At 40.4% G+C, this 13,714-nt stretch overlaps 1 protein-coding gene across 1 annotated transcript in view; it reads right to left on the reverse strand.

The window, feature by feature from the left end:
* Positions 1-3,783: 3,783 nt before the first annotated feature.
* The window catches only part of ENPEP (glutamyl aminopeptidase), a 41,260-nt gene continuing 31,329 nt past the window's right edge, over positions 3,784-13,714 (reverse strand). The window contains exons 11-20 of the mRNA XM_005238039.4: positions 12,972-13,051; positions 10,935-11,062; positions 10,766-10,821; positions 9,806-9,956; positions 8,994-9,067; positions 8,801-8,902; positions 8,521-8,691; positions 5,829-5,969; positions 4,921-4,999; positions 3,784-4,664 (exon numbers count right to left, since the gene is read on the reverse strand). Coding sequence (XP_005238096.1) covers positions 4,515-4,664; positions 4,921-4,999; positions 5,829-5,969; positions 8,521-8,691; positions 8,801-8,902; positions 8,994-9,067; positions 9,806-9,956; positions 10,766-10,821; positions 10,935-11,062; positions 12,972-13,051 — 1,132 coding nt within the window. The 3' untranslated portion in view covers positions 3,784-4,514. The remainder of the gene's footprint in view (positions 4,665-4,920; positions 5,000-5,828; positions 5,970-8,520; positions 8,692-8,800; positions 8,903-8,993; positions 9,068-9,805; positions 9,957-10,765; positions 10,822-10,934; positions 11,063-12,971; positions 13,052-13,714) is intronic.

Here is a 13,714-nt window from a genome sequence, read left to right on the forward strand (position 1 = left end):
CAGTCCTCTCTCATGCCTGCATCTCTTCCTTTCCCTAACTGCCTGATACTTGAGAACATCTGTACATATTGTTTCAGCATCATTAAACCACCAGCAAGCAGGTGCCAGCTTGATAGCAGTCTCTGGACATCAATTTGTGAAGAGAGGGTTGATACAGAATCGTTTTCTGTGGCGGGGGGTTACTGTAACAACTAGTGAGTGCTACTTAAGAACGGTGTCTCTCAGATACTATGGCATGGTCATATTTTTCAGGATCTGCTCTTCTCTCAGAACTCTTTAGAATATATGCTGGGAAGCCAGAAACTCTCACATTTATCTGAATCAAACACATTTCAGATGCTTTTATAAATAGATTTGTGTTTTTTTCTGAAGTGCATCTTGGAAAAGTTCAGGTATCTGGACAGCCATATGAACCATTGTAGTACCTGTGAGCTGAAGAACATTTCCTTAGTCTCAGACAGCTGTATCTTTCTGTACCAGTTTTCCACATACCGGCATACATTCAGCTGCCATAGATTGTGGCATATTAAGTTGTAATGTATCCAGGTCAGCTGGTTTCTGCCTAAACACTTGGCAAAGCAAACACAACCTTGTTCAACTAACTTTCATAACTGGATACATATAACACAAAGTGAAGTTTTAATCTGGCAGTATGGTATTGCTGCTGCTAGCAACAGGATAAGGTCCTATCCTTCTGACCCTGTTTAACTAATCTCTCCTGTATCCATCACAAGCTAGCTTTTCCCCTCTCACCATGAGTCCCAAAAGCTGCTGGAAGACTTTGTCACCCAAAATGATGGTAGCCAAGAAATGGCACTGGTCATTGTGGGAAGACTGCAGGATACTTCCCACTCATGTCCTATTTCAACAGTGAGAGTTACCATATGTATATGATTTTTTTTTTTATGTCTGCATACTTTGTAGTGATTTTAACTGCTGTTTTAGAAACTGATTCAGTTGGAAAGTTGTAGACACCTTGGTATTTGCATTGGTGCTATTCATTTTTTGTTCTGTGCAGTAATACAATGTTTTCAGTTGTTTTTTTACCTGAATCATCAAGATAAAGCGTTTTTATGTGCCTATCAGGCTTACAGACTCCTGGGGCACACGGGCTCAGGCTCTATAGGACGCACAGCTGTGGCTGATATAAGGATTTGCAGAGCTAGTGTAAGGCAACACTGCAACAGTCACAAGTGGCCCCTCTTTACTGCGCTCAAAGTGTTCGTCTACCTCACTGTGTGCAATAGCTTTTGCTGTAGTATAATAGGAACAGCAGAGCCTCAAAAAGCTGTGTGGATCTAAGGGGCCAGCTGGTTCTGCACTCCCTCACTTGGCTTTATCAGTGGAAATTCCTTACTCGCTGATCGAATGACCGAGGGAAAATTATCTCTTTTTAAAACAGTTCACATTTCTTTGGATTCAGTTTCAAATTGGCATTCTTAAGCTTATCACAGACCATTTGTAAATGCACTAGTTCCTGACCAAAAGATTTAGCATGTACCAGATTTGTTATCCGTCTAGGACAAACAGTCTGAAAGAGGCACATGCCATACAGTACATTCTCCATGAGCCATTTAAAGGTAGCAAGAGCACTGCATAATCTAGAGAACATTATTTTAAATTGACAGAATCTTTACCCTACCATAAAAGCAGCCTTCTTCTAGGGCTTTTGGATTTACTTCCATGGTCACCTACCCACTTAAGATCAGCGTAGAAATCCATCTAAACTTTCTGTAACATCAAAAGTATCCAAGCACTAGTCAGATGTCTTTCCGATCCAGTGTGGCTCAGGCACAAAAGCTGCATGTGGTCCCATCTTCCTGAACAGAGCAAGAATCAAATGACAGGTGGCAATTGCTTGGTTCACTATTTAAGTCCCCTTCTCTCCTCCGTTCACTCAGGGTCATGAGGCCAGTCGTTGTTCAGGTTTGTTCTTGGCTTCTTGCTTGTTTTTTTTGCCTCAGTCGTGTTTTTCTGTTGTCTCTCTCTGATTGATCTAAAATTTTTTTCTACTACAGCAGTACACAATGCTACCAGTATGTGTCTTGTCTTGAACAGTGGTATGTCTGTGGTTTGGATGAAGGCTGCTTTTGCTATAGCTTCCCAGCACCACAGAAAGTTTTCATTGCTTGTTATGTTTTCCTTGATGAAAGTCTATTACTGTAGCCAACAACATTGGCCAGCCTGATCCCACTCAGTGGTAGTAGGGGCTACATGTAAGAAAGGATATAAAATTCTTAAAGGAGCTACTTAGTCTTGTACCGTTCCCGTAGTACTCATACTTTTCTTTCTATAGCAAATTGTGGTAGAAGCATATGAATAGAGAACCAGTGCTTTCTGTGAAATTTTATTGAATCTTCTCTGAAAGGGAAAACAACTGAGCTATGTGCTTGAACATCTTCATATTGGTTTTGCATTGTTGCACATCATGTCCAGCTCTAGTTAAAACCCTTCAATTAAAACATACAGCACTGGCAGTGCACAGAAGATTTTTTTGAGCTGATCATACTATTGTATAGTCACAGTGATACGGCATGCTGATAGTATTACAGTGAGATGTTACCAAACCAGTTTGTGACCCTTGAAACCAAGAGAGTTGTTTGGCTCCTGCTTCTTCAATTCACTCATCAAAACTGTAAAATCATGAAGGCAAGTTGGCATATGTCCTACTGAGCAGGCAGCTACCCAAGGACAGCCCGCTCCCTGTGTACTGAGTGTAGTTTGGGTGTGGGCAACTGCTTCACTTTCACTGTCCTCTGTGTGTGAATCTGAGGAAGAGGAAAAACTAGAAGAAATTGCCTGGCCCTTTGCCACCTCTTTACCTTAAAGAGCAGCTGGCATCTGTAGCAAGCTGTAACCACTGTTAGTCAAAATCCTGTCATGTTTTGTTTGCAGGAGGCAAATGACTGACATTTTCCTTTGACAAGACAACTAACTTGGTCACCAGATTTGTCTGGGCTTGTTACAGCTCTTTGCGTATCTAGGGAGAGACCCAAAACAGTATCAGCCTTGAATCTCCTGGGGGAGTGGGATAATGTGTTTCCATCTGGAGCTGTATAAGCTTCTCTGGAGCCCTCTGTGCTGTACTAAGGCCCAGAGCAGGCAGAGCCTGTACCCCAGGGTTTCTGTACATTACAGCCATCTCCTCAACATCTCTAGCTTTCCCTTTGAATAGCATTGCAGGATGAAAAGTAAAGAAATGCTTTTTCGTGCTTCTGTTCTCCCATCCCGCAGCAGAATTTCCTGACAGCTACGCCTAACTCTTGCAGGGCTACCTACTGTGAAGTGCTCTGTGGTCCTGCTCCCAGGGCATCCGGACAGGGACTGCCTCTAGCTGGTTCCCTTCTGCTCTGCCTTTCCACTCAGGAGACCAGCAAGAAGGCAAGGAAGATGGGGCTGCTGCTCGTGTCTGCTGCCCATACTGTGTCAGGACACAGCATATGGAAGCTTGGATGCTCCAAGGCACCCTAGCTCCCAGTTTGGGAGGGGCAGGCACTGCTTTCTCCAGCATCACAGAGGCAGGGGGACTGGGGACTGAGAGTTGTTTCTTTGCTGCCTGTACTTCTTCAGTAGACTGAATTGCAGCAGTGGGACTCATCTGTCCCCTCTGCCTGAATTTGCGTTTTTTTTTTTTTTTAAATAATTTTCTCAGAGAAAATAATAGATTTTTCCCCCTCAAAAGTCACTGAGGCTATATGCATAGCATAGCTGGGCTAAGTAACAGCTGCTTTTCTGTATGCCAGGCAGTTTTACCACCTTATTAAAAAGACACTGAGATTTCCAGGTAAATTTTAAATTTTATTTTTTCCCTAAGATAGGAAACAGTACCATACATCTTATTTGCAGTAATGGCTGCCACAAGTTCTTCTTTTGAGAAGATTTAGTAATAAGACAAAAATAACCAAGACAACCCCTACCTCAAGGTACAGAATCCCAGCTAATTACATTGAAAAAGATGATAATATTGATCCCTTGTGTACTGGTAGTTGAACTTCAGAAATCAATGCAGAGAGAAGCTTTACTGGCCTTTCTGTAGTATTAGAATGCAAAGCTGAACCCCGAATGTAGAATTTTTACAGCTATAAATATAGGGGATGATTTTCAGACAATGTTGAAACTACTGCTTAATTCCCTTTCCTTCAGGAGAAAGCTCCTATGAGGTGCACTTGGAAAGGAATCCCTGAGTGTACTAGGTATACTTCTGTGTGAACCAAGAAGTAGCTTTTCAGCAGTGAGACCAGCTTGATTAGTGAGGATCCCAGTTCTGTCATCACTTCTGCCTTGAGTAGCTTTAAACATTTGTCCTGTTTGTTCAGGCAAATTCATCTCTCAAAATATAAAGCTATTCCTGCTCAGCAGCTACACAAACATTGCCTGGCAGTGGTCTCCTGAGTTTTGTAGAAAAAATATTAGGCCTTGGTCCTTTAAGGTACCTAGGTGAGAAATCCACATTGCTAAATATCTCTGAGGATCTGAGTGCCCAGCATGAGTGCCTGGTATTTTTAACAAAGACTTTAAGGGCCTGACTGTGCTTCTAGCCACATCTGTATTTCCTTCTTGTTTACTTTTAGCCATTCAATGTTGTTCTTCACCTGCTCAGCTGACTGACTCCTGGGCAATTCTCCTGCCCCAGCATTAGGATATTTCTCAAAGAAATTTTGCATCTGGAAAAGAGAGAGAAAAGGAATTGACTTGACGCAAATAACACTGCTATTGGGCAAGTGGCTTTTTATAGGGACCTGGTCAAGGGCAGTTTTGGCTGGGAAAGATATTTAAGCTCAGGCTAGTATCCCAGAGACTGGGATAGTTTTACAATAACTCATGCTGCTTTACACATTTAGAGGATAAAAAGCCAAGTTTCCTAGCCAGTATATTGTTAAATAGATTGACTTAAAACCAAGAGAAAAGCTGTCACCGTACCTGCCATAGCTGGAGCTCAGTGTTGAAAGTTTGGGTAATAGTTACTATTCGGCCAAGGTTTCTGTCATTGATAGTGAATCTAGAGAAACAATTTAATAAGTTATGTTTGATGCAAAACTGTTAAAAAAAGAAAAGGCACAAACAGTTATTGGAAGCTTAAACTTCTAACTCCACTACAATAAAACAGAGGCACTCAGATTTCAGTGGTTTTGGAAATACTTGAAAAATAGTACTCCTATACAATATCTGTGGTGTTTTCAAGTATGTTTACTAATGGAGCGACCTATTCTGGGGGATTTTTTTTTTTTAATTAATGACTTATTGTCTCGTGATGGTAATTAGGTATATTGCTGCTCAGCAAAACAAATGCTGTCCAGTTCACAGTTCTAGGCTTGCAGGTGTACTTTGTTTCTGTGCCCTCACTGCACTTTGTTTCTGTGCTTAGAAAGAAGGAAGGAGAGAGAAGTCACTCAAGTAGGGAGGAGCAAAGCTAAAACGTTTGCTCTTACTTCCACTGCTTGTCTGTACATCTGCTGCTTGCTTTTACCAGTAGAAGGAATTTTAAAATATTCTATACACTGTCTTGTTATGAAATGGATAGAAAGAATGGAGACATGACTGACTAATTTCCATGCAGTAATCAGATGTCTGTGGCCTTGATACAACTTTCTGTACTTTTTAATCACCATTTATTGCTAGTGATCATTTAGGGAAAGAATGGTTTTCAAGTTAACAGCAAAGTACTTTTTCACAGCAGATGGATATAATTGTGTTGAATATGCTTTCAGTTTTCATTATGCAAAGGCCAGTGATTATAGCTGTATAGTGAAAATATAGAAAAGCATGGCATATAATGAGATATACAGATGGATGTAGACCTAACGTTTCCACTGAGTTCAGTAGCATACCTGTCAACCAAGTACTGCCAGTTAAGTCGTATCCAGTCCCAGGCCATCGTTTTTCCATAGGTGTTATGTGAGATGTATCTCAGGACTGTAAACACATCTTGGCTTTTGATGAGGCTGGTGTTGTAAATGTATTTCAGATACCTAAGGGAAAAGCCATAAAAATCAATGAGAGCCTTTCATAAAGTTCGTGGAAAGCAACATGAAAGTTAACACTTTCTGTGTAGACTTAACTTACGATAATGAGAAATAATGCAATGCTAATGTCTGTATTTCTCAAGTATTTGCCACCAGTCAACAGCTCATTGCCAAACAGGATTATTATTTTTGTCTACATCATTTTAAAGGTGAAGCACACTGATCTAAAACGTAAGCATCCATTGATAACTGTGTTAAGAGATAATTGTATTGAAAGAAACCTGAAGTTAGGGATCTCTTTAGAAAGTAAGTAGGGTTTATAGCTCAAAGTTTCTTGAAAATAGCCAACCCCCATGATTTTTCCTATATTTTAATCAAGTAGTGAAAAGAAGATTGGATCAGTCAGTAGTCCAGCCTGTTTGTGTAGCCAATTGCCAAAAAAGTAGTAGTCCAGGCTACAAGATCTTATGGTGACCATAAGTACACACATAGGTGGCTTGCTCACACTGACATCTGTGATGTTTGTTTGAAACTCTTATCCACACAAAATTAAAATACATTTGGGCATAGCATGCCTGCAAGTGCTGCAGTTATGGTTCCAGTTGCAGCACAGGTGGTTTTGACTGACAGAGTGGAGGGATCCCTCAGCATGCACATTTGCAGAGGGAGATGAGTAGCATGGTCATGGCTTCACAGCGTCAGCTGCCGAACACCCTTAAGCTCTTGTGTGCTGGGATTAAGGACTGTCTCTTTTTTTTCCTACATGTAAGGGACAATTTCCTCAACCTGTTTGCTCTTTTATCCTTCCTTGTTATTTTAATAGTAAATTAGAGACAAGTTCTCCCTGCTTTAGGGGCTATTTTTATTTTCTTCAAGTACAGGTTCATCTAGCTAATTAATTAATGTCTTGATCATGTCAGCGATTACTGAATGGCTTTAGACTATGGCTGTTGCGGTCAGAAGAATTTAGGAATACAGCTGCCTCCTGCCACTATTCTAATTACTTTGACTCCTATGTTTACTTTTCCTGAGCCTACTATACACCCTTGCTTCATCTTGTTTACACTTGGAACTCTTCCAGGCAGAGACTGCTCCATCTTATCTTGTTCCATTGAATCCTGGGCTTCACCAAAAGAAGCAAGGCCAGCAGGTTGAGAGAGGTGATTCTCCCCTTCTACTTGGCTCTCATGAGACCCCACCTGGAGTACTGTGTTCACCTCTGGGGTCCCCAAAATAGGCAGGACAATGGACCTGTTGCAGTAAGTCCAGAGGAGGGCCATGAAGGTGAGAAGAGGGCTGCAGCACCTCACCTATGAAGACAGGCTGAGAGAGCTGGAGCTGTTCAGCCTGGAGAAGAGAAGGCTCTGGGGGGACCTTGTAGCAGCCTTTCAATAGTTAGAGGGTGTTTATAAGAAAGATGGGGACAGACTTTTTAGTAGGGCCTGTAGTGAAAGGACAAAGCATAATGGTTTTAAACTAAAAGAGGGTAGATTCAGATTAGGTATTAGGAAGAAATCCTTCACTGTGAGGGTGGTGAGGCGCTGGCACAGGCTGCCCAGAGCAGCTGTGGATGCCCCATCCCTGGCAGTGTTCAGGGCCAGGCTGGATGGGGCTCTGAGCACTAGTGGAAGGTGTCCCTGCCAATTGCAGGGGGGTTGGATCTAGATGATCTTTAAGGTCCCTTCCTACCCAAACTGTTCTATGATTTTATGATTCTATGATCTTATGATATTTAGATAAGGCTCCAACAAAGTGGTGAAAGGCCCTAGGTTTTTTTTAGATGTTTGCCTGCATCTTTGCTACATGATACAACTACATGCAAAATTATCAGATAAGTTTAAAGAAGCTGGTGTGTCTATGCAGAGCAGTATTTTGGGGAGAAGCTTGCCCAGTCCGACAGCTGGACCAGCCTGGGGCAATATCCAGACTCCTCGTCACCATGGCAGCATGGATACATAATTTCTGGTTCTAGCTCAAGTACCGCTGCACAGCACTTCAGGGAGCATTGTGACTTCACATGGATGTCTTCATAGGACTGATAGTGACAGTTGCTTAAAGTTGTTTGCCTAATCTTGGCTACTTAGAAGGTAGACATCTAATTTAAGCAAGCTCCCTCTGTAGCCAATGGGAAGTGACTGTCAACACCCAAAAGCAACCCTTAAGTCGCTTTCCTGGTCTGGGGTAAACAGTGCTCTGGCGGTCCTACCTCCCTTCACTGATTATAGTGGAAACATAGACTGCTAATTTTCTCCTAATGCTTAACTATTAGGCAGCTAAAAGTACAGAGGGTGAAGGCAGTGTTGGAAGAGCTGAAGGCTGTTGATTGTGTGCAGAAACTACCATGTGTCCAATATCTTTCCACTAAAGGAGCAAGTCTTTTTTCTACTATAGTACACTGTCAGAGGAGGGGTGTTAGATAACTGATCTTGCAAATGTGTTGCATTCCTCATGGTGTAATCTGACAAAAATGACAGCTCAGCAGAGAGGAGAGGCGAATGACCAAACGGTGACCAGTTGCTTCTGTAGGGAAAGAAAAACATTTGTGTATTTAAATCACCTGTCCAAAAGGGTGATGTTCTTCACTGATGCCAGGCCATACAGCAGCTTTTCTTTTTCTTGTGCTAGTGAAGTTTCTTGGTATTTCTGGAACATGTAATTCCATGATGACTCATTGCCTGAGTTCTGCATCCCATAGCGATATACTAGCAGTCGGAGATTTGCAGGAATTCTAAAGTAAAGAAACGGTACTTGAATATTCTTTCCCCTTTCCTGCTTGAAATCTGTGACCAAGTCACATGCTGTGTTCTTCACCAGCCCCAAAAGCTGTGAGCACTCACGTTTGTCCTTGTAGCCATTGCTTGAATAGTTGAGAAGCATTATTCAAAGATTCTGTGTCATCCATACTGCAGGCAAAGTCTAGAACAGATGCACGAAGAAGCCTTTAAAAGAGAGAGATATATTTTCCTACTGCTTACCATTCTTTGAATCCATCAATAATCTGAGAAGGAAAAAAAGAAAAGATCGTTCAACCTCTCCAAATGGCCTCCTTTATCATTCCACTGCAGTTGATTCACAGTGGGTTTTACCAGTTGGCGAAAATATTCCTGAGAGAGAAAAGGAGGGTTGGTTACTTGTGTAGATTTCTTTAAAGAATAATATATTTGTATTCATATTTTGTTTTCCTTCATTTTTCCCAGAACTAGCACCTCTTCAACAAAAAGTAACACAAACACACACAAGCACAATCTTTCCAGATCACCACAGCAGGCCAAGGCTGAATGCCTGCAATACCGATATGCAGCTATGACAAAGGTAACCTGCTTCTCTCCAGCCTTATCTGTGTACTCAAATGAAGGTTGGGATGCAGCAAGGACACACTGCCACAACTGTTTTCCTGAGATAATACTGAGTTCATGACGCACTTATTTTGGTGACCATTAAATCATGTTCAGCACGTTAAGTCAACTAACAAACCTGCTTACTGTCACATTGAGCTACAGCCATCCGTTATGCTGAGGACAGGTGTCAGAGATTGTGCTGCCCTATACGTACTTTACTGGATGCAGGACAGCCTTGACTAAAAAAGTCTGTACTATGACTTATGGTGATGGATTATAAGAATAATTAGGCATAATTTCTTTCCTCCAAGTGAATAGTCCTGAATTGAGAATCCAGGTGATCCTCAGAACAGTACTAAGAAGTTTTCAGCACTTTTTAAAACAGTACAGTAACAAAAAGTAAATACTGATAGCTCAGCAACATTGAAAAATCACTTGTAACATGATATTATTACTGTTACAGATCCAGTGGTACCATGCAGGAATATTTTTTTTCTTCATCACCTGAAACCGGGGATAGAGATTTGTATCATCTTCAAGCATGTTTGCGACGTAAGTTACAGACGATATAACTCTATGCCAAGGTAAATAGTCTGTTTCATTTGTTAGGTATCTTGTGAGCTCCAGGGGAACAGAATAATTCACAAGTCTAGGTCTGTGAAAGGAGAAACATAACTTTTGTTATTTTAATGAATTTGAAGAACTGAAGATATTAGAACACTATTTACTTTAGAGGGTCTGAAATAATAAATCCTGGGAGGGGGAAAATAGTCTGGAATGTAATTTGGGAGATGTTTTCCAAAGAGACCACTGAGGACCACTGTTGATCAACGCCTAACCACAGGAGCTCTCACTGCTGTGAGGAGGCTGCTCACATTGTGCAGCAGCCCAGTGTGCCCAGAAGCGGCACTGACAGTCCTCAACTGACTACATTAACCCCTGTCACACAAGAACGAATTGCTAGCTCTGGAGACATCCTGAAAGGCTAAGGAGATTCAGACTTACAGGCTGTCACAGAAGGTCGCCTAAAGTTTTATCTGTGACAGCATGGCTGGGTACAAGAACTAGAAGTTTCCAGGCAAGTTTCTAAACGAGATAGCTGAGATGGTAACTTCCTAATGCCATGCTATGCATTGTAGGCATGCCTCTGATTTTCTGGACACCCGATTTCTTCTGGAGTGCTTCTATTATTGTTACTTACATGTCAAAATTTCCCCTTTCTAAGACATGTGCAATTAAAGCCCTCTTTTTTTCTGCCACTGAAGGGGGGCATTTCTCTTGACTGCATTGGCACTGCAAGTTGCCAATGCCTACTTGAATTTGCCCCTTTTGAAGGACAACATAAGCAAATAAAATCCTGTAACAAATTCAGAAATTTTCTTTCAACCACCTAACTTAATTCTAATTAATAGGCAATGGGAAGTGAAGAGCTTGTGTTGAAATCTCTGCAGGGAATGAGTTTACCTAGCTAAAGAAAAGGCATCATCCAAAATCCCTGCACGGTCAGCAGCTGAAAAATCCTGTGTGAAAAGAGGAAAAGAGTGATCAAGAATATATAGAGTATTTGCAGAAAAAATAGCCTCTACAGACCTCTGTAAGAGACCTACCAGACAGTTAATGTTATAACACTCACTGTGTGGTTGCTGACCAGAAGAGTGCTTAACCTGGCCCAGTTTTGACTATCATAATTCACCCGGTAAAATCCAATGTGGCCTGGATTAATGTTCACAAAAGTATTAGGAGGTGATGCTATTCCAATTCCTGAAAAACAAACAGTGATCAGTTTGTGCGTCTTCTATGACACAGAACTCAATGGAGATTGCTTGACTCTAAAAGTAGTATTTGGTTTTAATGAACACAAAAATAAGATCCAAACCTTAATTTTATTTTTTAAATAGTTGTGAGTAAAGATGAGTTATTGTAGACTTTAATGAGTGTCAGCAGTTGTCTTAGACTAATGAATTGTGGTAATTACTTGGGCTAGATAGTTTGTTAGCTTTAAAGTGGAGATCATTGTGAAAATTAGTGTCATTGTAAAAAGCAAAAAATCATAAAGAATGAGTTCTTGCAAATATCTTTTAAAAAGGTTTTCACCCTCATGTTTACTATTAGTTTTAAACTTCTTGTATTTTATTCTCCATTAGTTTCATTCTTCAGTTTTTTTCAACCAATTTTTTAAGGATTTCCTTCCCTGTATTCTTCCCTGATTCAACTTTTTTAGCTATACATAAAGGAATTACAAAATAGCCTGAGACTTTACTCTAGCACACATAATTAAGGATTTTCCCATTTAAAATGAATCTTTGAAAAATGTTCCTATCTCAGAAGTTTGTCCTGGTCCAGTTGGTGCTGCTAGTTATGAAAGTTTTTCTATTGCCTATTGAAAGCAGTTTTCTTAAGTTTGTGGATTGAGAGTGGCTGGAGATAAAAGCACTTTTCTTTTTGGATGACTCATACAGACAAGGTATTTCAAAAGGCATTTCCGCCCCCTACAGTTGCTGTTTGCCCTACTAGCTAAGATTTTTACTGGTGTAAAAGTAAGCACCTGATCATGCCTCTGCAAGTCAAGTTAACAGCCCATTGCAGCCCACTGTAATGTCATGTGGAAGTTAGAGAAGGAAAATTTCTTTATGTTAATCTCTGACTTTCATCATGACTTCGTTGTAACCTACAACTTCCTCAAGGGGGGCAGCAGAGGGGGAGGTGCTGATATCCTCTCTTTGGCGACCAGCCACATGACATGACATGAAGAAACAGAATGAAGCTGCATCAGGGGAAGTTCAGATTGGACATTAAGAAAAGGTTCTGCACTGAAAGGGTGGCAAATCACTGGAACAGGCTCCCCACAGCACCAAGCCATGGACTTGATGATCCTTATGGATCCCTTCCAACTCAAGATATTCTAATACTCTATGATTCTATGACACAGGCTTTTTTGTTTGCTTTTGCATAGATACTAAAGGCAACCAGGTAAAAAAAAAGCAGAATAACAAGACAAATCACATTTTAAATAGGTAACATTCAAACAAGTACAAGAACAGAAGAGCTGATTGTGATATTTCTGAAATTCCAGCATGTGACAGAATGTAAAAACTCAAAAAATCAGTAATTTTTCTTTCTCCCCCCCACCCCATTTTTAGCCACTAGAGTTGTAGAATAAGAAATTCAGATTTGACTGCATAATAGAACAATCATCAAAAATACCCTTGTAGGTATTTCCTCATTCCTGAAATCAGCATTAGAAAATGTCTGTAATCATTTATAGATCTTTTTCTTTAACTGAATTCAGATTGCCAGTTTAGCATGCCACAGATGTATTCATCAGCCTCTCGCTTCACCTCTTAGACTAGACAAAGGGTGTATCTAAGTCCCATTGATTTTAGTACACCATAATTAAAAGTATGCTTAGATCCTTCCTTGAATAGGACTGGATTTAAATACATGCTTAAGCACTTTACTGAATTGAGCCTAAACTGACATAATGTGTGTACAGGGGAAATAATCAGCTTACTGCAGAAATGACTACTAACTTCAGCCCAACCAAGCTGTGTGCTGGTTCCCGGATTTGAAAACAGAAGAGTATGAAAGTTAATTCTGTATTTTATTTCTCGTTAAGGACATTGAAAAGATTTATCCATTCATTATTCTAAGAAGAGAAGGGGAAATTTACCTGCAGAATCTGATGTGTTGTAGAAAGTATAATTTATTGAACTCCCAAGTCTCCATTTCACTGGTATATTCCATTTGTAGCTGAAATTATTTAAAGGGAAAGAGAAACAAATGACATTTGAAACCAAATGCTAAAGGTAAAATTCCAGTGTATCTTTTTATTTGTTTTAATGCTTACATCTTGTTTTATGAAGCCAACTGTGTACTTAGGTACATACACATTTACTAAATATCCCTTGTAACAAAGCACTGCATTTTACCAGTAGCTGTTGTTTATGCTGTAAAGATGTTTCTGTGTTAGGATACTCTATTCAGGCAACAAAATGTCAGATATTGGTGTGGTATGATTGGGACAGTTATATTCCCTGAAAAGCAAAATAAAAAACATGAAGTGCCTGAGTGTGTTCATGCTCTACAGATAAAGAATAGCAGTAGCTTGTCTTAATACTTTGTATTTATCAATAGTTCTCAAAAGGCATCTTGTGGACTGAGCAAGGGAGTGGAGTAGGATTTTTTCCAGTGTTTGATGTTGATGTATTAGTCGAGTTAATAAGGCACTGTGTTAATTATGTGCCTAAAGTTAAGTCTGAAAGTTGCACAATTTATCTAGGTTTTTTTGGTTTTTTTTTCTCCTGAAAATCAATGGAACTTAGGGCCATGTCCTTCTGAATGCTCTCAGTCACCTCTTGGTGACTCCATACGCTGGAAAGGGTAACATTTAGCCATAATCAGAGAGAGATCACG

Source organism: Falco peregrinus, chromosome 2 (genome assembly GCF_023634155.1).
Source record: "Falco peregrinus isolate bFalPer1 chromosome 2, bFalPer1.pri, whole genome shotgun sequence".
Classification (NCBI taxonomy): Eukaryota; Metazoa; Chordata; class Aves; order Falconiformes; family Falconidae; genus Falco; species Falco peregrinus.